The sequence below is a fragment of the Cuculus canorus genome, chromosome 3, assembly GCF_017976375.1.
Source record: "Cuculus canorus isolate bCucCan1 chromosome 3, bCucCan1.pri, whole genome shotgun sequence".
Taxonomy (NCBI): Eukaryota; Metazoa; Chordata; class Aves; order Cuculiformes; family Cuculidae; genus Cuculus; species Cuculus canorus.
Genome location: NC_071403.1, coordinates 6,773,010 through 6,798,714, shown reverse-complemented (window position 1 = coordinate 6,798,714; position 25,705 = coordinate 6,773,010). Strand labels below are relative to the sequence as shown.

Here is a 25,705-nt window from a genome sequence, read left to right as displayed (position 1 = left end):
GATTTTATAAAATTTGTACAGTTACTGTATTAGATTTGTCAGATGGTTTTATCACCACCTTGTGAAGAGAATCTGGTCAGCTAGTACTGACATCGTGCTTCTGAAATGTCAAATAGTTCCACACACTTCTAAGTGGATTTCTTTCAGAGAGTTCTTGTTTTAAATAAGATGTTATTTCATTAAGGGAGAAACTGAGCTTTGACTTTTTTCTTTTGTTTGTTGTAAAGGGGTGTATCTCTATACACGAAAAAAGCCATATCACTTACATTGTATATACCTGTAAGATATCCTTTTATGGATAAAAAGTAAACTATTTCTGATTTTGTCTTAAAAACATGGGCTTATTTAAGCCAGGATGAAAGAAAGTCATCGATGAGAGAGAGAAACCAATATCATATGGAGTTTGCCATCCATTTGGAAGTTCTGGGTTTAAGGTTTAGGCTATTTTTAGCTTAATTAATCTTGGACGTATCACTGGCTTCTTAACACTGTTTGTCTATGAATTTTCTTTAGCCAAGTGTGCGCTGTGCTTTACCATAGAACCACAGAATCATAGAACAGCCTAGATCGGAAGGGACCTTGAAAGCTCAGAGCCCAACGTTTCATGGGAAAGGGAGCCCAGAGGAGGTTACCTAGCACCCCGTCCAATTGCACTTTGAAAACTGCAGTGAAGGGAACTCTACCAAATCTCTAGGAAGGATATTCCAGTGCCTGATTGTTCTATAATATATCTCCTTCTTATAATGAGAGCAACTTGTACGTGCTGCCTCTTGTCTTCTCCACATGGCTCCTTGTGAAGAGAGAGTCTTTGTTCTTATTGTAGCCACCCTTTCAGTACTGGAATACTGTGATGAGCTACTCCCGAGTCATCCCTTCTCCAGGGAGAGAAGATAAAACTCATTCAGTCCAAATCGATTTAAAGTGTGCAGATTTCACTAGCGTAATATTCATACACTCTAATAAGTGGCAATAAAATCTATACTAATTATTTTCTATGAAAATTAGTACATTATTTGATTGAAGGAACCTCAAATAAGAAATAGGTCTTGGAGAGTACGGGATATTTGCTTGGTTGGGGTTGGGGTTTTTTATTGCTGTTATTTGCCGTTTCTCTTTTTCTGGTGGGCTTCTGCGTGTTCCATTCAGACACATGTTTGGTTTAGTTCAGGTATCATCAAATCTTATTGATATGCAGGAATACTCTAACCCTGAACTGAAGAAAAGAGACATTTTATGTGATTATCCTGTACATTCTGGTTTTTTAAAAAAGTTTTTGTCTTTAAAAGTCTTTCCTACATAATGTACAGTACTAAGAGATTCATACCTGATATCTTTAAATTGCTCAGCTATCATATGCTATGAGGACAGACTGAGAGAGCTGGGGCCGTTCAGCCTGGAGAAGGCTCCGGGTAGAGCCTTCTAACAGCCTTCCAGTATCTACAAGAAATCTGGAAAGATAGTTTTTCCAAAGGCATGTAGGGATACAATGAGGGAGAACGGCTATAAATTGGAGAGGGGAAGATTTAGACTAGACATAAGGAAGAAATTCTTCATGATGAGGGTGGTGAGGCACTGGAACAGATTGCCCAGGGAAGCTGTGGATGCCCCATCTCTGGAGATGTTCGAGGCCAACCCTCTTCATATCAGGGGTTGAACTAGATGATCTTTAAGGTCCCTTCCAATGCAAATCATGCTATGACTCTGTGATCCCCATGATGTGAATGACATATTGCAAAGCCACAGAAATTACCCAAGTATCAATAAATAGCTTAATGAAGTATCAGACATCAAGCTGGCCCTGAATTCATGGGACTGTTGTAACCACTTACTGTGCCAGACACAGATATAAATTTATATTCTCCCAAGAATAGTTTAGTGATACATAGCGTATCATATATATACACAATAAGTCTTTACTTCATATGGAAAGGGAATTTATTTACTTTTATTTATTTATTAATATATATTTTAGATGGGTTCTAAGATATCTGTCATTGGATCCATGTGCGAGACTCCACTTCCTAGTTGCTCAAGAAAACTTTTTATAAGTTATGCATGGTCAACTGGCGCTTATCTAAAACATTATATATAAATCGCACTTTTAACTCAGTCTGTAAAGAATATTTGCTCTCTAAGAATGTAGCAAACTAAAGATATCTGTAATGCAAATAAGACAAATACACCGCTAAGCAGCTGAGTGAAACTGAGAAGGAAAGACACACTCAGTGCCCTTCAGTTCAAGCTTTCATGTTATTTTCTCTTAGCACCAAAAATGTTTACAAATGTCCCATTTCTTCTTGCCATGGCATCTAAGACACTAGAGGTAAAGTAAGGCTCTTACCTTGAAGAGGAATAAATACAAATACTACTTCTCAAAAGAATTAAACTACTTGTCCTGAAATCTGTCGGCTTTAAAATGTACATTCAGAAGTTAAGTCTAGTCTCATCTCAGTGGCACGAATTCATAAGCACCTTACTGTGTTCAATATCTTCTTGATTATTTTTTCCTCGTTATCATTTTTACAGTGACCAAACTCCTCTACATGATATATACATGCTAACTTTTATATATCAACAAGAAGTTTTTAGGTCTTTTAGGACTCATGATAATATATACTTTCATGATTCTTTTCATCGGATTTGGGATGAGAGCCCTTCAAATGAAATCATATTTAATTTACAAACTAAACATGCAAATGCACCTACTGACTTGTGCCACAGAAACTGCTTGAATTCCTCTGCTGGTGAAAGAAACAGAGAACCAATAGAGTTTTCAAAGGTATTGCCTTTTACTCTTCTCCATCCAAGTAATTTCAAGTCCTTCCTCCGGGGTTCATCTTGAATACATACTGAAATTTTCCTAATCAGAGAACCATATTTGCCTTTTCACCATTTCTTCTACTTTGAAGGGTTATCTTCCATGTAATGCAAAAGCAGAGCCTGGAAGATCTGGTTAAGCAAACATTATCATCCTGACAGTTTTAGTCAAACACCGAGTCCCATAGGGACTGCAATACCATCATTTTGACTTGATTCCTCTCCATGTGATGCAGATACATGGTCTTTCTCTGAAGTACAAAGATCTTTATCTGACTGCCCGGAGATGTTTAAGGCCAGGTTGGATGGGGCCTTGGGCCGCCTGATTTAGTGGGATGTCCCTGCCCACGGCTGGGGGGTTGGAACTGGATGGTCATTAATGATTCCTACCCAAACTATTCAATGATTCTATGATTCTGTGTTGGTTGTCTCTCAGAAAAAGGGGGCATCCCTTTCTCTTCAGAAGGAGCTACCCTTTTCATTGGAAAAAGACACTGCCAGATCTATCTGCAAAGTCAGATAAATGTTTATAAATGTATCCTTTTAAATCTTATTCCCCTTTGTCAATGCTTCACTCTCTTGTCTTTTCAATTGGAATGATTTTAGTGTTTATCTCAGCCAGGCACCTCAAGTGATTATGCAATGTTATTCCAGTACATCACAAAGTTTTGAAGGTTGTCCCTAGAGCCTCCCTTTGGGTCGTCACTCCTCTTCTAAATGTGTCCTCTAGTTAAATCTCTCCTTCCTGGCTAGAAAGCAGTTTGTGCCTACTGGCACCTACTCGTTACTGTTTTGTGAAAGAGCTTTCCTGTTAGCAATTAAGAAGTACAAAAGAAGATTCAGGCCCTTAGGGTTGACTCTTTTTCTGTTGTTTAAAGAACAGGCTCAATCATTACCCAATGTGGTGTTAAATTTCCCCCAGTTTGGGAGATTACAATTATTCTCTTCCCCCCCTAAGCCTGTGCTTCTCCTGTGGAAGCATCTCCCCATACTTTAGCTGTCTGTGAATTCTCTGTTTACCTTGAAGCGATGAGGCTTTTGAGGAAAATCCCTTCCCTCCATTGCTTTACATCAACTATAGAAACACTGGGACTGCCGGTCCCCTCACAGACAATTTCACATTCTACGTTGAGTTGTTTAAAAGAAAGGTAGTGGGGTCATCCGTAAAGCTATCTCATTTCCTCTAAGAGCTTCCTCAGGAGCACTCAAATAACAATGACGGCTTCCCTGTCAAATAAGCTAGTAGTTGATATCTGCAGATGAAGCACTTCAATCTCTTTTCACACAAGAGTGCTAAATGTCTCCCATCTTTCTAGACACGGTGATTGCTTTTGGAGGAACTATCCTGTGGTCTTTACTTCATTTGTGACTCAATCCAGCAAGTATCCTACAGTAAGGCCTGTCTGCGGTTATCCACAGTATAAAGGACATAGACAGTCTTTTGAAGATAAAAAAAAAAAAAACCCTGTCTGGCTGTCTTTACATAACCCTTCTTTAAGATTTGTTGTCTAAACAGACATTCACAGTGTCCTCTGTCAATCCTCAAAATTTACTGTAACTGAGAGGAACGCAAGATTGAGGGGAACTCAGTCAAAGAGACAGCGAGTAACACTCATATACTTTGCAGTTTTGTGATGCACGGAATTCATGGAATTAGGAGCACGTTCCTATAGATAACGTAAGCTAAAATTATCCTCCTGGCCATCGTGGCATAGGGATACCTGGAAAATAAGCACGCAGTTCCTTGAAGAAGAAACATCACTAAAATAACCCACACCTTTAGGTTTCGGAGTACTAAATTAAGCATCTGGTTTTTAAGTATTCTGAAACTGCTTTTCACTCGTATGATTGTTAACATTATCATTTTACACATTGCTATAATTGACATGTTTGTCTATGTGTTGTAGGCTTTAATTTCCCAAATTTACTTCTGAAAAATTTAATTATCATTTAAAATTAGTGGGTTTGTGTTTGTTGGTGTGTCTGTATGTGAGTAAAAACGCAGCTACTGGAGTACAGAAATGCTTCCCTTGATTATCTTTTGTCTAATCAAGATTTGAAACCAGAAAACAATATATTTCCCTTTCATTCATTGAGATCTCTTCCTGTGTTATTATTTGCTGTTTCATTATTGTTCTTCAATTATTATTCTAATGTTTCCTAGAAAAACAATATTTTTTTCAGAAACATGCATTTGATTGCTGTTTGTAGTTATGATGGGTTATTGACACTACTTCCACATATATAATTTATTCCCATTATGTTGCTTGCTTTTACGTAGTTGCAAACATATATTTATGCATTTATACTTATTTCATGGTTGTGTGAACAAAATTACCCAGGAGCGTGGATACATACCCTCCTCATTTTTTCCTTCCAGCAATAGCTCTTTTTTTTTTCCTCTACCTATAATTACACAATTCTATTCCAGTTTCGTTTGCGTTTCACAGCTGAGTACTTTTCCCTGAGAACAAAGCCCAGCTTTTACTGCATTAGTCCTTCCAGAGTACAGATCCAAGAATAAAGCTCCTAGGCAGTGAAGCACTTCCACGCATCCCCAAAACTGTTTGACTCTCAGGAGCTTGGTGAATACTGTGGTCCAGAAATGAGGTGGAGCAACTCCCTAGACTGTTGAAGTTCCTGATTCTGAGGCCAATGTCCACCTAAAAAAGATCACAGTCAGGTTTTGGCTGCTATTTTGTTGTCTTCACTAGCTTGTTAAACCAGGGCTATGCAATTTGTCTGGGAAATCTGTTACTAAGGCAGATTTCCTAAATCTCATCTTGCAAACCAGGACTGTGCTTTTAATTATATTTTTCTTACCTATCAGTTTGCTTTAAGTTAAACTAATCAGGAACTTTCTACCACTCTCTATAGGGGTTTTGCTACTGTAAAAAAAAGATTTGGAAGACTCATAGGTTAAGAGAAACATTCATATAGTATTTTTTTTTAATTAATATAACAATTCAAGAAATAACACAACAAACACAAGAAATACATCTTAAATACATAAAACACTGCCCCTCCCCGCAGCATATACATTCTTCCAGCTTAGTGCCGTACTCCAAAGTTTCCGCTGTCACGCTGCAGTTCAGAATGTTGTTCGTGCCGTCATGAATTTCAGATTCCCCTTCTGCACACTGCCATGGCTTTGTCATAAAACCATAGAATGACAGAATGATAGATTCATAAAATCATTTAGGTTGGAAAAAACCTTTAAGATCGTCAAGCGCAACCTTAAACCTACCACTGCCAAACCCACCACCAAACCATGTCCCTAAGTGCCACATCTACAGGTCTTTTAGATGCCTCCAGGGATGGTGACTCAACCCCTCCCCTTGGCAGCCTGTTCCAAAGTTGTCTGTCCTGAGAGAAGTTGGATGATGTTCTGCTTCATTTTTCTGGATACCAGTGGCAAGTATATTCTTAGGCTTGATGGGGTGTAGGGTATGTGCAAAACCAGAAATGCAGTGTGAAACATACCTGGTGAGCAACTGGTAAGTGGGGGCTGAGAGAGAAAGGAGGATGTTTAGATTCCAGCATTGAATACATGCATCTGCTATGCTCCTAAATCATCTCCAAAGTACTTTTTGAAGTGTGATTTTACTTTTACAGTGGTCCTCTAATAGATGAGGAATATGCAGTATAATTCTGGTATTCCTTTTAGGGTGCACTTCGATATGTTGATGAAATTTTGAAGGAGAAGAGACATTTCATTCTTTCCTTCCTACTTGCCTTATTAAAGGCAATGGGTAGAAAACTGAGCAAAGACACCTTCACAGTAAATTTCAAGGTACAGTGCCCAAGTCTAGGCACTTTTTCTTTTTAAGAGACGTTTTGGAAGTTGCTAGTTCACCCTGCTGGATTTTCTTTATCTCTGAGGGACACAATACGATAAATGTAGGTTTATTAGATCTCTGCAGACATGGCTCTGCTATAGGAAAATATTAGATAAAACCTAATAAATTTAGTTTCTTCCATCGTATTCCATCTCTAATATTAATTGCAAAATTGAATCAGTATTAAGATTATAAGACAAAAGCGAATGTTTGGTTGTGTTTACTAATAATTTTACCTCTTTAATATCTTGGCTAATGTGAATGGCCTTTCTACTCAGCATCGTGGCTAAAGAGCTATGCCTTTTATTAGAGATGACTGTTTTCCTCTGTTCAAAAGGACATGCAACAAAAGACTTTGATCAGCTTTTCCAGGATTTAGACATTCAGATACTACATGGTAATGGGAAGGAAAGTTTCTTAGAATTATAGAATAGTTAGGGTGGGAAGGGACCTTAAAAATAATCTAGTTCCAACCCTGCTGCCGTGGGGAGGGGATCCACTGGATCAGACTGCTCAAGACCCAAGTTTGAATTAGTTCTGCAGCTCTGCTTTGGATATTGTCTTAACTTATATTTTCATTCTTTTACCTGATTTGCACCCTGTTTCTGTCTACTTGTCTGGGTTTTCCCTTCTCACTATCTCCTTAAGAACCTATAATAAAGTTTAGCTAGGATGTACCATGATAATATTATTCGTACACTACAGCATACGCTATATTCACTTCAAAGTAGTCTTTCATGGTAAACATTGCATAGTGTTCAAGCATAACACATTATTACAGTAAACTTTGTCTTGAGTGCTGTGGATTGTTTTCTTTTTTAGGTTGGTTTGTTGTTTAACCTCCATTTCTTTCCTAACCCTTTTTAGTCTTTTGAACTGCATGGAGAGGTCCTAAAACAAACTGTGAAAAACTTAAGAGATAAAGCTGAAAAGAAACAGCTACATAGTGTTTTCATTTCATATTTAAGTGGTTTTGCTCCCCATTAAGTTTTACATGGCACTTGATTTTTAATGGTACATTACTACAGCATTTGAGTAAAATCTCCACCGAGCTATTGTTCACCGCAATTCACATTAATATCGCATTAATTTATGATATTCAGTTGTTATAATGAATATTACATGAATAATTAATTATAGGGCTCTACAATAAGTTGCTGACAACCTTTAATACTGTTTCTTTTTAATAGTTTAGTTAATATTCATTGCAAAATCATCAATTGTAATTAATATACTTTGTCATGCTGTAGGTTTGAGTTAATTCCCATCGAGATTGAAATATAAGTGGGAACCTTGTTAGCCTGAATAGCACTGGAGATTTCTGTAAGACCCTTGAGATCTGGCAGACATTGTTGTCTTTAAATTCTCTGTAGCATAAAATTTGAATTTGAGTTCTCCTTTGGGAAGTCAAACTAAGTCTGAAAATTGCTATTCCTTTTTAGCTCATATTTAGACAGAGAGAGCTCTCATTTAAGAGCTGCTCGTGATTAAGAAATCTTATAGATTATCAGTAGATGAATCTCTCAATCTTCAGATAGTAATAAGGATATGCAAGTATCCCGGATCCACTGTATTTGGGAATCCTGTCTTTAAATACTCTCACATTTAGATTTTTAAATCTTTAAGTTGTTTTGCTCTTTCTTACAACATCTTTAGTAAAGTTATTTAATAGATTTTTTTATTTCTCTTTCTTTATAGCACTCAATTTTTATAAAAACATTGAAAAGTGTTTTTATACTCTCTCATTTTTGTATAAACAACAGAAAATAGAAGATTTTTTTGAGTTAGTGTCTGAATCTTACTGCATATGAATCTTCAGAATACGATGCAATATAGTAATTACAGGTTTGAGGTACTGCTGTTTCAAAACTGAAACTTTAATATTCAGGAAACACTGTCAGATTTCAGCAGGTGTATAGTAGGCACCAACTATTCTCAAAATAAAAAGGAGTGATTTGTATAAGGCCTTAATCACCTTAATGTAAGACCTGGTATGAAATTTTAATCACCTGTAGTCAGAAGGAATAACAATTACCTCAAGTCACACTTTTGTCTTCTTTCTACATGTCAAGTTTGTGTATGGTAAATATTTTTTTAATAAAAAATGGTATTTCTGTAACTCATTATCACATGATGCTAGAAAGAGTAGATGAAAATCTCAGAAATAATTAAAAAATCCCCAATAAATACAAAGAAACGCCCTCACCTTGGATTCTGCCAATTATCCTCTGAGGACAATTAACATTACAGGATTTGTTTTGAGAACCAGAGTAGTGTCTTATGGCAGTGGCATATGGATTGAAAACTAATTAAGCAAACCTCAGAAAAGGCTTTACCTGCTGTTTAGTCTTTCCTCTCCTATTCCACTATTCTTGGCAACAGAATGGTAGCAAAAAAAAAAAAACAGAATAAGAGGTTTGTTTTCAGCAAGGCATCTCAGGAAAGATTTCAGTGAGGTGTTCTAACCTTACCATCGTCATACCAGTGTTGCTTAAAGAAAGTAGAGAGAGGCTTCCACGCACATGCTTTGTTAGTGTGGTCCATAGCTGATGATCTACCTTGACTTGAAATCTGCCTTAGGGAAACAGACAAGGAGTGAAAAAAGAAGAGGGAGAGAGAGGGGAAAATGGGAAGGGTACTTGTCAGGCACCATCTGGAAAGAGGAAGGAGAGACTCCTCAGAGAAATATCTGTCCAGTAAAGGCAGTGGTGATATTGATGATGGTAATAACACACATAAAAACAAAAAAAACCCCAAAACTCAAAACGCAACATCTTCCTGTTTTCTCTCTAGTACAAATCTATTTTTCATGCAGAGCTTCTCAAGCTTCTCATCGGTAGCACTGGTAGACTAAACAGTGGTTAAGCTTTGTGCATGTATATTATGGTGTAATACTTATTGTGTATTAAAATAACCATTATCTCCTTGTTATCTACTAGCATCTATTCCAATATGAACTTGCAGGCTAAAAGCCACCAGGTGTGGAGTGATGCGATCTTAGTGTAGAATTACCAGCTAAAAGCTACGAGGGGAAAGACTGAGAATGAGATGAGAACAGTGTGATTTAAAAATCGATGGCAGCCACTTTTTAGGAGAAACCCAACATAACAGTGGTTCTGAATACAGCAGTGCCAGGTGAGAACAAAAGCACGTGCGGCAGCAGAGTGAAGGCACTGCCACAGCAGCCCGGCAGTGTGTAGATGAAAGGATACAGTCTTGCAAGTGAAGGGTTGACTGCAGAATTGGAGATGAAGGACTGCTAACTGACTATCGTGCAACAGAGGAGCTGTGGAACCTGTGCACCTCAGCTCGATGCAGCATTCCAGTTAACAAGGAGAGCAGTCTCCTTCCATTTCGTTTGAGTTTGAATGTAAAGCTGTGTTTGAGTCCAGTTGTTTGTTGTGCCTGCCCTGCAGAAGTCATATGCTCAGCTTTGGAGCCCCCTTGATCAGTGACTGTGGAGAAACCCCACAATTTTGCTGTTATGTGAAGACAGAGCATGTGATGGTTGGTTCAGCTTTATCCGTGATCCCCTTGTTTTCATATTGCATGACTATCCTACTGGGTAATGATATTGTCCAACAGAAAGGTAAAGAATAACCAACAGTCCAAGCTCAGCTTCTTCTCATATTTTATGAACGACCGCACAGTTTTATAAATACAACAAAGATATTCTGCGTTAAGAGTATTTTGTGGCAGAGAAGCCTTTAAACTGACAATGTACTACTTTTATTTGATCTCTGCTTTGGAGATCTGCTTAAAATGCTGTCAGACCTTTTAGTAAGGTGTATGGAAGAAAAATAATAAAGCAAACTTTTCCATTAAACAAAGTTATCGTTACATTTTACATGAACTGTATTTCAAAGCATTTCAAGAATCCCTGAATTTTGTTTGTTTTGTAGAGTTTGTGTTCATACTCAGGAACTGTTTGATGAATTTCAAAAGATCTACCCTCTGTAGTTTCCTTTTATCCAATTTCAAGTGAGACAATGAAAGAAGAAGGATAAAAGTTACTTATGTAAATAGAATTTAAGTGACTTTATTAAGCAAAAGAACAAAGACAGGGGTCAAATATCTGTCCTAGACAGACTGCTCTCACTGCAAGAGAAGAAAAGAACCTTCTGATAAGGTAGCATTTTCCAGTCTGCTGCTGTCCTCAGCAAGGTTATAACAGACAACTCAGAAAGTGCAGTGAAAATGAAGCATATAGTTTCTTCGCTAAAGCTTTTTATGTGTGTACATAGGTGGTATACACTCAGCAAATGTGTACCTTTTGAATGCTAAGGTGGATATTTTTGATTTTATAATAAATAAATAAAATTAATTTTAAAAAGACACGGAATTCCAAAGTTGTATTAGATTAATTTGCTTTTATCTGCTTTATACTTTTGAAATGTAAAGCCAGTACCATACAGATATTTTTATTTATTTTTTTTCTTTTTAAAGAAGATAAGTTTGAAGGACCTTGTCTTTTGGATGCTGTGGTTTGGCAGACTTCTGTAGTTTGGCAGCTTTGAAAAGTGAAGAATCTGAACTGGAACCATATAAATAGCTGAGATTTACAATCCAAATTTCATTTAGTATGTGCTAGTTTAAGTTATAAAACAAGCCATTTAGATGTGCTGATTATAACTTTTTTAAGCACTAACAGCCAAACTGTGTAAAAACAATTTCGAAAATGAGATTTTAAGGAATTTATTCTTCGTTTAGAAACAAAATCACAAACATCTGTAGCACTATGAGCTGAGTTTTATTTAAATTATCTGCATTAAATTAGTGTGCATGTCAACTCAGTTACAGCACAATTTTGCTGCTTACATAAAGGTGTATTCTTAAAGAAGGTCATTAACCCTTGTTTCTCATCCTCAGCTAAGGGTGCACAACTATTCACTGAGCACATCAGTTCTTAAGTTACAAATGCATAAAATCTAATGGTTTATAATGGATATAAAGATATGGTTTGTTTTTCATGTCTGACAGGTTCTTTAGTTTAGTTCTTCATATTAGGGAAGTAGAATAGCTAGGATTTTTTTAAGATATGAGTGTTTAGTGCTATTGCAGTGCATAGAGTTTTACTCTATTACAGTCTAATAAAGTTTCATATTTAAATTATCTTCACTTTTTATTTACAGTCCTATTCCAGTTAATCAGACTGTTTTAATATGAAAAGCACCTCTTAATTTAATAAATCTTGTCAGAACGCACTAAGTGCCTCTTCATGCTACTTGTGCAATAATGTGCCTTTCTTTCTCCCTCAGACTAAAACCAATTGTGTACAATTTGCAACAACCCTTCTATGTTTGTCTCTGGTGAGTTGACCCTGGCAGGACGTCAGGTGCCCACCGAGCTGCTGCATCACCCACCTCCTCAGCGGGACTGGGTGGGGAGAAAGTAAGACGGGAAAAAACGTTGTGGGTCAAGCTAAAGGCTGTTTGATAAAGCAAAATCAAAGGCTACACAACAGCAAAAGATTTCTTCTCTTCTTCCCATGAGCAGTCAATGCCCAGCCAATTCCTTGGAAGCAGGGCTTCAGTAGGTGTAGTAGTTGCTCCAGAAGACAGATGTCATAATAATGAATGCACTACCTTCTTTTCTCTCCTCTTTTAATGTTTAGCAGACATCATAAGGTATGGAATATCCCTTTGGTTGGCCTTGGTCAGCTCTCCCGGCTATATGTCCTCTCAAGATCTTGCCCACCCCATGATCTGCTGGTCAGAGGGAGATGTTGGAAAGGCAGCCTTGATACGGTGTGAGCACTGCGGAGCAGTGGCCAAAACACCAGTGTGTTATCAACACCTTTCTAGCTACCAATACACAGCACTATGAGGGCTGCTGTGCAGGAAAACACCTTCCTAAAGAAAATGGAAATCTCTTCTATCATTATAAATAGCAGCTTTCTGTCATTTCTTATGACGTATAATAAGTTATCAGACTTTTATGATAAAAAATTTTATCATAATAAAGTCAAATAAAAATTTTATCATAGCTTTTATGAGAAAAAATTCTCTGTTGGTTTTCTTTATTTCTTTATCTGGTTTTGCCTAAACCAGATTTTTTTGTACATATTCTCTGTTGAAAAATCTCTTGGATTACCCATATTTTGGATTTTGCCAAAAAATATATTCTACGTAATGAATAAATTCAGATAAATATTATGTTAAAGTGACAACTGGATCTTTTCTGTTTCATTTAAAGAGTGGACTCAGGTGCCACTGACCACATTAATAGTAAGAAACCTAGAAGACTGGAATTAATTTATTTTGTATCTTGAAAAATTAAATAGATTACTACAAAAAACAAAGAAAAGGTAGGAAGGCAATATGAAGAAGGGATCTGTATTACATTGTAGTACATATTTCAGTGCTACATCTTTCTGTAGTAATTTTTAGATGTTGTATCATATGCAGACTTTAAGTTCTTAAAGTGTACCTATATAAATACTACTATACCAGTCTAAACACATCACTTAATCTGACACAGAGGTCTATGATATATTCCCTTTCTTCAAAGGCTAGAGGTGGAGGAGCTAGTCCTGAAAGTACTATTTATATAAAGCATGTTCAATTAGTATGTTATAGTATACCTGCTCACTTATATTCACACTGATTTTTCCAAAACAAGGTTGTGGATCAAAGTGTAGAGACAGAATATCAACAGTAATTACTTTAAGATCACTAAAGGTTAATTTTTATGTCAATTTATGTACCTGTCAATATCTGCATAACTTCAGGACTTGTAGATACTCATACTGATATAGTTTACTTGTATTGAAGGAAGCGTGCATATGTTTAATATGTAGTGAATTTCATTTCATAAATGAAAATATAAGCAAATACATTTTTTTTCTCATATAATCTTTTCTCTTTCATCTGACTGGGCTGGGAAGGCAGACAATTCTCCCAAGATGACCACAGGTCTTTGGAGCCCAGAAGGAATATGGAAGGCATTGAAGTAAAATTAGTGTCATGAGAGAGTAAAAGCAAGTCCTTTGTAACCAAGAACAAAAGAGCTCTTTCAGGATCATATGATAAGATTTGTCTGCTTAATGTAAGGTACTCTTTTAGTAGTTACTCCCAGAGCACGTGTGATAAATAAAAAGTGTTGTATGACATCCTTCAAGGGTGATTGGCAGTTTTTTTATTTTTCAGTTACCACAGGTAGATGAGCCATATCACATCCTTACGCAAAGCTCTGTGACTCCGTCTTTCATTAAAAATGTAGGAGATATGGCTTTGTTTCCTTCATTTCTGTAAAAGATTTTGAAATCATGTCTGATGCGTCCTAGCAGAATGATCTTGCCATTATGGCTAAATGCTTTTGTTTCATTTTACATAAAGAGTTGAAGATTAATTATGGGCAATGAAAACGGAAGTAAACATATTTTTCCACTATAGTAGTTTAGTACTTACATGGTAACAGCGAATGTTGTTCATGGGTTATTTCAGAATTTTATTTCCCAATTGTTTAACATATGAATTTCCTTGAAGGAGTGTTTCTCCTCCCTTGTTTAATGCCCTACCCATTATACTAAAGAGGTTAGCCAACATTTGCTCACTTTGTATCTAACTGATTTTCTAATCTCTTTATGTGAAGCAGAAGCCATAGGAGATGCATGTTTAAATCCCCAGAGGCAAAGTGAATTCAATTTCTGTGTCATACGTTCTGTCTGCAGGTGTTAATTACTGTATAAAAAAAAAGCAGCAGCATTATGAGCTACTGTAGATATCTTTAAAGGCCAAAAAAAAAAAAAAATATGTTTCCTATACTACTAAGTAAAATATTAGGGCCTTGAAGGGGAGAAAAACCTTTTACTGCATAAGCTTTTACTGCTGAAAGACCAGACTCGACATTGCTGCTCATTGCTGGTCTTTTCAGTTTCTAGTCCTTCATCATGTGTAGGGAGCTCATGCAGTTCTGGATTGTAGTGTACAGGAATGGTTAGAAAAACACTCAAGTCCTTAAAGCAGAAGGACCTTTGTATATCAGGGCATTTATCACAAATGAAAGAGATTTCAGGCATTAGGACACCAGATCTCCAAAAGCTCCAATGGTCTGGAGAGAAAGTTTCCATAGACAGGACCAATGTTTCTCTTGAAAAAAAAGTCACCTAAATCACCAGACCAAGAAATTATGGGAGTGAATTAAGCATGGCCTCAACTTGATATTCTAAAGTTAGTTAGCAAAAATTGGCAAGAAATCCTTAACCCAAATTACGACGTGTTTTGGATAATTTTGCTATTGAGGGAGGGAAGTTGACTAAGAACAACTTGCTTTCCTTTGGAAATCTCTTTTTGGACGCTGTGTCAGTGATTTACTGACTGACGAAAGATGAGCTAGGAAACACCTGCTCAGAGGATGTGAGCAACTCTTTGACATGATAACAAAGGGAATGATAGAGCCTGATGAAGCTGCATAGCTGTTAAATATTTGCAAGGTATTTGAGAAGGAGTAGTATGCACTAAAACCAGATTATGGTCATATGGGATGGGTTGGAGGTGTACGGCTGCCAACTTGACTTCAAAGAATTTTCCAAGTCAATTTACTAATTGAATTCAGTAAATAAATAATTATTCATGGCAGAAAGCGTGTCTACTTCTTGGGGAGTGTAGTATACTTTAGAAAGGTAGTAATATTTTATTAAGTTTAGTTTATAACTGTTATTATCCCTGACCTTATGCATCAGTACTTTTATTTGCAGATCTAAATTGCCATGGTTTTGAACTTTAGAACACAGACTTATTGGAACAGGAAATTTGGCCAATTCTAGATTAGGAAAAGCTCGCTATACACTTTATCTTTTAATATATGTATTAGTCATTTACAGTCAATCACTGAAACAAAATGTAGAACACTATATGAACGTTATGTCAAAAAAAAACCTCTATGCTTCCATAACATTTTCTTATTTAGTTCTTTTCAGCATTTTACTTCTGTATTTTCCAGTTCTTTGAAGGATGGAGATAATAAGGTACCTACGCAGTCTAAGGGAACATAGATGTTTTTGCATGGATCTTTGCTTTGGTAAACATTTGTTTGCAGATGGCTTGTGTAGATTACTGATGTCATAAACACAAGAAGACATCAAGTAGTATGGGTTTAACCATGTCTGGCATTAATTTTGGCATTGCTTTGAATTAAATTTTATACAATCAATTAATTCCACTTCTTCCTAAAAAAAAACCAAGACAAAAATAGCTGCATATGAACACACATAGAGAAATATATAGATATGTGTTTATTTGAACAGTACACCAATGTTATTTTCTGTGGCTTTGGATGTTTTCATTTATGTGGAATAATTGTATTAGTCTTTATTTAGAATTCTAGCTGTGCCCATGGGCTGGAACATGCCACTATTTCTACACTTATTATTTTCTTTACTAGGGAGCAATTTAAAAAATGTTTGCTCCTAAAAATGTCAATAAGTTCTTACTACAGATGGCTGTGAAAAAGACTCTCTACTTGGAAAATAATGGAGCTGTCTGCTTGGCCCTGACTGATGCCAAAAAATATTGGCTTGTTTTTTAGTTTTTTCTTCTTATTCCTGGTGGAGAAAAAATATTTGAACAGTTCTTGATTTATTGTAAGATTCTTTTATCTCAACAGCTCATTGTCTGCTTTTTCTAATAATTATTTGTAAAGCTGAACCGGGAAGTAAGTCAAATCTATCTTAAATGTATTTGAAAAGTTATCAGAATAATTATATTTCAACAAAGCATCAAGTTTTTATGGAATTTGTTTAACCTGCATTATATTCTAATGAGAGGACCAAGAGATAAACTAGAAATAAAGAGAATTACATAAAAGCACATAATAAACGTACCCAGTGAAATGCAAGAGAGAGCAGCTTTGGTATTTTTAGAAGTTCTTCCTACAGATGAAATCTGACAGAAACATACTTTTCCTAGATAGTCCCTTAGTTTTCATAGTCTAAATATTGCTGAGAATAACACATGTTTTCTTGAAATGGGTAATTCACTTTTTTTTTTTTTTTTTAATGTGTCTGTTTTCTTTAGCTGAATGTGGAGCAACCGTCTCTGGAAACGAAGGAACGTTGCTGTCTCCAAATTTTCCATCTAATTATGACAACAACCATGAATGTATCTACAAAATTGAAACAGAGGCTGGAAAAGGGATCCACCTTAGAGCCAGAAGCTTTCAGCTGCATGAGGGAGATATTGTTAAGGTAAAAGGAAAATAATTTGACTCTCTACCATGCTCAGCATTCACATTGCCCGAACAAATCTGCTTTTGACAGAATTATTTTTATTCTCATTTCACTTTCTCATACAAAATGAATAAGTTCTACGTGAATAGCATCACTTCCTTTATACTGAATTCAATTATTTATACTAGCTTCAAAGAAACTATAAGTGACATTGAGTTCAATTACACATGTAATGGGTTAAAATCTACAAAGAAAACCTATAATATGAACTTGTATATTGAATACAAAACTGTCTATATCATTTTCCATTTGTGGTAATACTTGTAAGTGTAGCACTTATATTTACTTTGTATTTTATACTTAACAAAAGTTGGGTTTTAATTTTGGTATTTTTTTGTACATTTTTATTTTCTTATTTTAATTTTCTTGAGCAGAAGTGCTTTTGTTTTGGTGTGTTTAGGGTATTTTGGGTTTTTATTTCTGAATTCTTTAACTTACTGGATCGAATAGAAAGAAGCATGCTAGCATTTTAATATTGACTAAACCTGTAGTTACAGAAGATGGTTGTAATTCTTTATGTTGTAGGTAGCCTTTGAAACTTAGGCTAAATATATACAGATTTTGAACTGGTGGTGTACTTTTCTACAACACAGCCATAATCTCCTTTCTTAATGATGGCTGCTGCATTCTTTTACAAACGAAAATCATGACATTCATCTGAAGTGTTGAGCATACATTAAATTACTCTTTCAAATTTATGCCTTTAACTTTGATACTTCTAATCATTAAGTATTCAGAACTCCATTAGTGACTTGCTGTCTGGGGATCTCACAGCAACCCATTTAATATCTCAGAAATTGCTGTCTATGTTTCTAACTTGATTTTGCTGTTTTTATTTGAACTGAATACTTCCCAGAAGGAATTTACAGATATCATTTTTATGGATCAGATTTTGGTAGCCGTATTTTTATCCATTTTGTTATCTTAAGAGACTCTTCATGTAGATCAGTGTGAAAATTCAATTTGAAGTTATAAGTTTCCTGCAAATTACAAGGTATTTAAAGATATAATGAAGGTGGGAAGAAAAAAACCAAACTCTCCTCTTTAAGTATAAAAACTTTTTAAGTATTGTCTATATTAATACAGACATTCGTATCTTTGTTGTTATACCTGTTCTTTTTAAGAAGACTGAATTACATCATGAAATAAGTAAATCTTTAAGAATCCCCTACAGTATTAGAAAGTTAGAGCCGGAAGAACAGCATTTTCTCTATCTTTACCCACAAAATCATTGATAATAAACGCCTCCACGCTTGTGTGGACACAGTGTATCAAACACTGCAAGCCCGTGACCTATGGTTTTCCTTTTACATCAAAACAAATTGAGTAAGTGGGCAAAATATGAGGTCTATATTGTCTCTTGGTTTATATCGTCCCCTTCCATGGTCTGACAGTGCAGACAAAGAATTTAACTCCCCACCAAGATTCTTGGATATGGTACATCAGTCTCCCAGTATCTTTGCACATACGTAGTTTATAAATAATTTAATAAGCTACCTTAACAAAAAAAAAAAATCTTATAAGCCCTAAACGAACATTCACAGAACTCAAATATCCTTCAGAAAATTTCATGAGTAATGCCAAGCATACTTAGAGCTATTCCCTGGACAGATAAGAAAGATATGCCTGAGAGAAATCTTGTTAGATACTTTCTTCTTTCATTGATCTGTTGGCTCAATACTCCACAGGATCCACAAGAAGGAAAGGCAAAAATGTGTTCACTGCAAGGCCTGTTCTCTGAGGGAGGCAATGGGCATCACAATTTCCATTTATATGATTTAACTCTCTTCCTCATCAGCCTCTCCATAACCTGCATTTGTAAATACGAAGTCTGTTTTCTTTACACTGTCATTCCAGGATGTCCTTGTATGGATTTCTATTGGAATTAGCCCTTGAGATAGCCCCCAAACGTACCCAGGCACTGGCCAGAAGACTGACGAATGAACTGGCCAAAATCTTAACTGAAATTGTGCTGGAGGTTGAACAGAGTGTATAACTGAATGTTAATGTTTTGGATCATATCCTAGCCTTGTTTATATTAGTGGCTAAAGTATCTATAGTATTCAGGTTTTACAAACTTATCCATGCAGCTTTTGTTCTCTTTAGTCTATCTATAGGGCATCTTCTTCCAGATGGAAAGAAATGTTCTTCCCAGTCTCACCATGCATCATGAGATAATGCTGACTGCCTGCTTCGCACTAAAAAGACACTTTGTGATGATTCAATCTGATAGCTGAAAGCAGAGAACATTCCCGCAACCTAGTATAGGAAGGCAGAATAAAGAATTTGTGTTTCCCAGAACGCTGTCAGTTGTTTTAGAAACATAAGAGTTATTTTTCTGAATGGAACTAAGTGGCCATCTAGCTCAGTACGCTTTCCCTGATTATAGCAACAGGTAATTTATTCAGCTTCCACACATGGAAGCTTGGCCACTGTCTATGCTGCATTACCCTGATGGTCCCACAGCATCCTATTGGGTTAAGCTGAACCACACTTTGCCATCTCTTCCACGTGCTACTAATGTGTTATCTTTGAAATCTGGTAGTCCTTTAAATTAATTAATACTGCTAGAAACCTATTCTATGCCATCAAATCCTGGAAATTCACTATGTACTGCATAAAGAAGTAGGTTTTTTCATCTCTTTGAAATTAATATTGTTAATTGATTAATGAAACATCAAGTTTCATTAAGTAGTCCTTTGCTCTAACAATACAGGTTTGATGAATAGTTTTGCAATCATGCTCTCCAATACCTTCATGATTTTGTAAACTTCAGTCATATCCCTTCTCAGCCTTTTCTTGTCCAAACTGAGTCTCTGCTTCTAAAATATACACCCCTCAATCATTGCCTGTGTCTGTGATTTCTACAGCTCTACTCTGTTCTTCCACACTTGCACAGACTAGAACTATACAGAAGACTCAAGAAATGGACTCTACAAGGCACTACTATAGGCAGAGGCAAAATAATGCCCTCCATTTTGTTTTTAAACCTCATTCCTCTACAAACTCTCATATTTCAGGGCTAAATCATCTTTAGGACTAATTGTCAATTTTGTTTGTACACATATGAATTAATATTTTGTCCTTCATACAAGTCATATATTTTTCTTCTTTGATAATTTATCAGAAGTCACTATTATATTCATTTTCCATTTTGTTTCTTACATTTTTTTTTGCAATGAAAGTACCCTTTTAAATATCAGTGAGGAAAAAGGATAAGGTCATATGGACTACAGCACCTGGTTTTTCAGCAAGAAGAATGAGTTCGTTTTAACCTGACCTGACATAACATAACATAGCCCTTCCCTTCCCTTCCCTTCCCTTCCCTTCCCTTCCCTTCCCTTCCCTTCCCTTCCCTTCCCTTCCCTTCCCTTCCCTTCCCTTCCCTTCCCTTCCCTTCCCTTCCCTTCCCTTCCCTTCCCTTCCCTTCCCTTCCCTTCCCTTCCCTTCCCTTCCCTTCCCTTCCCTTCCCTTCCCTTCCCTTCCCTTCCCTTCCCTTCCCTTCCCTTCCCTTCCCTTCCCTTCCCTTCCCTTCCCTTCCCTTCCCTTCCCTTCCCTTCCCTTCCCTTCCCTTCCCTTCCCTTCCCTTCCCTTCCCTTCCCTTCCCTTCCCTTCCCTTCCCTTCCCTCTTTTGAAGTTTTCTTTCCTACCTATTTGTATCCTAAATATGAACAAAATATGTTATAAACACCAGTTTTCTGTCTTGCGTCTGCACAGGAGAAAGTCTCAAGGTTCACTCAAGATGAATGCCTTATGATGTGTATAATATGACTATTAGTTTGAGACAGGATCACTAAGAATTCCATAAGGATGTAAATAAGATATTTGGAAAAATATATAGGAAGATGCATAAAAAAGTCAGGAAGCTATACAGGAATTATCTCTCAAACCATAAAAGCAGTATGCTTTTGAAATGCATTTCCCTTTGGGATGATTTTATGCCACTCATATCTCTGCAATCAAAGAAAATTGAAAAGTTTATTTGTAAGTAATTTCTCTTTACTATCAGAATGAGAAATTGGAATTTAAGCAAATCTAGCCAGCCTTTCCCTCTCCTTCAGGTGAGTGTTCGTTTTTACATTCCCACAGCAGATGCAGATAAATTAGCACCTTTACTACAGTCCTTCACCTCATGAATAATTGTAGCACTGTCCTCTTCTCTTGCCTACATATTTTAATCCCAGCAGTAGAACGAGTACTTCCCTTTCAGTTCATCAGAAACGTTTAGGTGCAATGGAGTGTTCCTGAATGCTCTGGCTACATTTATCCTGGTGCTCTCAACAATGCTGTGACCGTTCCTTGCTGCCGTCAAGGCCAACTTCCACAGTCTCACTACATCCATCACATTAAACTCTCTAATCTTGCAAAACAAGGTGGCTCATTCAAACTGTCTCTCAGAAACAGCCCCTGACCTATACGGCTCTTGGGCGAATGCTTTCTCAAGAAAGATTTGTGAGAGTGTTAGTAAACCCGCATTAAATGCGTGGCTGGGATGTACGGACAATAAATACTGTGTAGACAATCAAGTCGTGGTGGCCGGACACCTGCTCTGGCACCGTTTACTTGCTTTGAAAACACAAACCACCTCAGCTGTATATATTCGACAAGGTTTTCTCGTGGCACAATGGGAATACTGAGGCTGTGGTGCATAAAGAATAACAAGAAATTTAGGAAGAATTTCTTCACCATGAAGGTGGTGAGGCACTGGCCCAGGTTGCCCAGGGAAGCTGTGGCTGCCCCATCCCTGGAGGTGTTCAAGGCCAGGTTGGATGGGGCCCATGGCAGGGGGGTTGGAACTGGATGATCTTTAAGCCCCTTCCAACCCAAACCGTTCTATGATTCTATGACTCTTTGATTCTATGAATCTGCAAGGGTGCTTTTGACCTCAGTAAGACTGTGAGGAAGGGTCAAAACTGAATCTTTCAAGGAGAATTCATGCAGGTTACTGCATCACAGGCAAAGTTTTCTACAGCCGTGGCAAAGTCTGAACTTGAATCAGCGGGGAAGAAATCTGAACTCAAGTAAAGAAGTAGAAACAGAATCACCATTTTGAGGTATATGGCAAACCTGAGTACCTGGATTATCTGTTTATTTTAAACCTTATCCATTCCCACTCACTAACACTTCAGTTTCCCGATCTCCCTGATTTAATTTCCACTTGAAATTTCATAATTCTTTAAAGTGGCCACTTACAGTGAAATCTTTATAATGCAATCATTGTGAATTTGTCAGAGGTAAGAGAAAATCCAGAATGTGATCCCATGTCTCTCATCTATTTGGCCATATAGACCTTCCCTTTTCGTCGTGACAGAGAAAATAGTAATTGGAACCTGTGAATTTCAAATGGATCCTTCTAAATGAGTTAAAAATGTGTTCTACAAATGAGCTAATGGTGTTAATGTCTCGACTAGTGTGTTAAATGTGTTCTCTAATTCTCTAGACAGTCACATAAGACAGAACGCAACGGCTGCCTACAAGCTGTCTATTGGGAATATTCCTTGGCCCACATTAATTACCAAGCCATAACCAAGAATTATTCGGGGAAAAAGCTTTTTCTTTCCCAGGGGTCGTTCAAGCTAGTTATCAGTTTAGACTATGGAGATTCCATGCTTATGTTTATTCATTAACACTGTTTCAATTACTAGACTAGACAGGTACCTACTTATATCCTACTTATATAACCTATATAGTGTTAACAACAACTGGACAGGTGTCCCCACTTAAAAATTGTCACATTTTTTTGCATCTACTTTCACATGATCCCTCTTATTTCCTTTTTACTTCATAAACCAATGTTTTCATTTGTGTCTGGATTCATCTTGAGAGATGCAATGTTAGAAAATTGTTGGAACAGGATGTCTGAGGAACAGTTGTAGTAATTAGCTGATTTCAAGTTTTTGTCTTTTTTTAATTTTAAGAGGAATAAAAATCACATTTTTAACATAGTTAAAGTTTTAACATAGTTTTAACATAGTTTTAACATAGTTTTAACATATTTAATAGTTTATTAATGACAATTAGAAGTAGATCATTCCATCTCTCAAAACCAAGTAAATTTTCTCGGTGCTTTTTGCATAGTATTTGTGACCAAGATTGTTACTAAAAACTAAATCTTATGACGAACAAATGCTTATTTATTTTGTACAATGAATTTCCAGTTCTGATAAATAATGTGTAATTAATCCATGAAAGCGACCTGTAGTTCTGTCCCAGGACAATGGTAGGAGCTTGGAAGCATTTTTTCAGATACTCTTAGCAGAACTTAAAGTCATATTTCTGCCTACAGGTAGATATTAAATATGCATTACTGCTTGCACAGATCTTAAATACAATTGATTGTCTCTTCTGAGAGCTCATCCATGTGGCCTGATATAAGTCAATCTTTGCCCTAGTAATAAAGACAGAATGCATTGTTCTATTAATAATAATATGTTATTTTTCAAAAGATTCTTTTATAGAAGGTAATTATTTATATTTGTGTATGTTTATTAAACTAAATTTAGAATTTTACCTTAAAAAATCTCTATGTATGCTGGCTGCATTATTTTATTTTGTTAATGTCAGAGCTTGAAATGAATGAATTGTTTCCAAGACATTCACTTACGTTGATGGTATGCTGGTGTTTTCTGCACTGAGAAAATAGCTCTGCTTTTAACTGTTGGTTGTCATCCATGAATGTAGTTGCAGTGGTCTGCAAAAGATGCATTTTTAAATTTCATTGGACATTCAAATGGGAAGAAGTGTCTGGGGCTGAAATGTAGCAATTTAGGTTGTTAAATGAGTCATTGTCTTTTTCTGCCTGGAGCCAGTATAAATCCTCACTGTGCCACAAAGTCTGGGAATGAAGAGATGAAGATCCAGAACTTAAAATATTTGCTGTAATTGTATCTTTTATATTAGTTAGCTGCAGTCACTCTAGGACATATAAGATCAAGGTAAATTATCTTTTATTTCATATTAGAAAAAAGCTGTTCAGATTGATTATTTGCTTTTACATAAGCATTCCCATGATGCATGGTATACGTTTGGAAGTATGAAACACACTGCAAATTTGTCTATTTTTCCCATGAGAAAGTACCGGTGATTTATTTAATTTAAAGATGAAATTGCATTGTTTGGGTCTTTTTTAATTCATTTTGATTAAAAAAAAAGCAACAACAAACAAGCAGAAAAACCCGTAGAAAACTATTTTGGTACTTTATGGCTTTCAAGGTTTTGCAATAAGCAAAACTAATATTTCAACCCCTAGCCAATTCTTTGTACCCATCCTGTATTGATGAACAATCAAAAGAACGCTCTTACTCTTGCTGGGACTGGAAAAATTGCAGAAGTTAATATTGTTGATTTTGTCTCTCATTGGAAGATTTTAATAAAGTAACACAGTAAATAAGATTGTCTCTACACTCAGGTTGGAAATAGACTCATATGTTTTTGAAGACCTTACTCTCTGTATTAAAACCTATAGTAAGACCAAAAATTACTGTAGGCTTGGAATCTGAAATAAAAGGTGACGGTTTGACTTTAATACATCTATCTCAGTTCTGACGTTTGACAGCAGCAAATGGAGTAGTTTTCTTACTTCAATAGTGATTTCAGAGGTCATACTTCTGTTAGTCTTTGTAAATAATTGTGAAAAATAATCTGATTTTATGAAACCTCAGAAGGTAGTGCTGATTCTAAATGTTAATTCCACTCAAAATGACCTCACAGAACTGAAAAACAAAAAAGACTGAAAAACATCCTAAGACTGACATAATATTTTATATTTCACTGAACCGCATAACCAAGTGGTACGTACCCATTGCGATGGAAACATTAATTTGTCGGAGAAACTCTTGGCAATACATCACTGACTTTGGAAATATTGTATAAGGATAAATAAATATTTTTCAAATGTTTACATATGATGTCCAGTTCAATGCTATTATTTTTGTTTCCACAAGGTGTATGATGGAAAAGACAGTTCTGCACGCTCTCTGGGAGCCTTCACCAAAAATGACTTGATGGGAGTTATCCTGAATAGCACCTCGAACCATTTGTGGATAGAGTTTAATACCAATGGATCTGATACTGACCAAGGATTTCAGCTCACTTACACAAGTAAGTACCCCACAAATATGTTCTGATCGACTTTTGTGGGGAGTGTGTATTTCCCAGTTGCAGTGATTTCTCATGGAAAGGTAGTTTCCTAGAATGTACTGAGGTTCAGAGTCTGAATACTACTTGTCTACATGTCTGAATAAGTTTCAGTAATTAGAGAACATTACTAAAAGCAAAACTGTAACCTTTCAAATTTAGAAAGCATTATCGTTTTGAGGATTTAGCAGTGGGGTTTGAATAAGAGTGAATTGTGTTATCTGTGAGTTGACTATAGTCTTATACTGTAGCAGAAACAGAGCCAGTTATTAAAAATGGAACATTCAATTCCTGCAGTCAAATTTAAAAATATAAAAGTACAAATGAGAGAAAAAAAAGAATGCAGTGTGCTTGGGTGAACACTCTTATCGTGTCTGCTTGTCTGGATCAAGGTGAAGTATGCTGGGAGGAGACCTGACTAAACAAGTTTTTACAAGCAGTGCATTTGTCCAACAGCTTGGGTGTAATTAATTTAAGTAATTAAGCTGGCAAAACAATGTGTCTTTTGGAAGGGAGAGCTTTATGGATAGCTAGTTTGTTTCCAACGTACATGAAGAAATTTTGTCCACCTTTCAAGGAATCTCAAAGTTCCCTTTGTCTTCAATTTGTTGCCTTTTGCATCATTTCCCACGAACCTCTATTAAATCCTTCAGAGCAGACCACCACATCACAATGAAATGGAATC

The 25,705-nt window shown here is 36.3% G+C and overlaps 1 protein-coding gene across 1 annotated transcript in view; it reads left to right on the top strand.

Moving 5' to 3' along the window:
- Positions 1 to 25,705, top strand: part of CSMD1 (CUB and Sushi multiple domains 1) — a 1,155,040-nt gene that overhangs the window by 894,486 nt on the left and 234,849 nt on the right. Inside the window, exons 22-23 of the mRNA XM_054063646.1 lie at positions 16,673 to 16,842; positions 24,828 to 24,984. Coding sequence (XP_053919621.1) covers positions 16,673 to 16,842; positions 24,828 to 24,984 — 327 coding nt within the window. The remainder of the gene's footprint in view (positions 1 to 16,672; positions 16,843 to 24,827; positions 24,985 to 25,705) is intronic.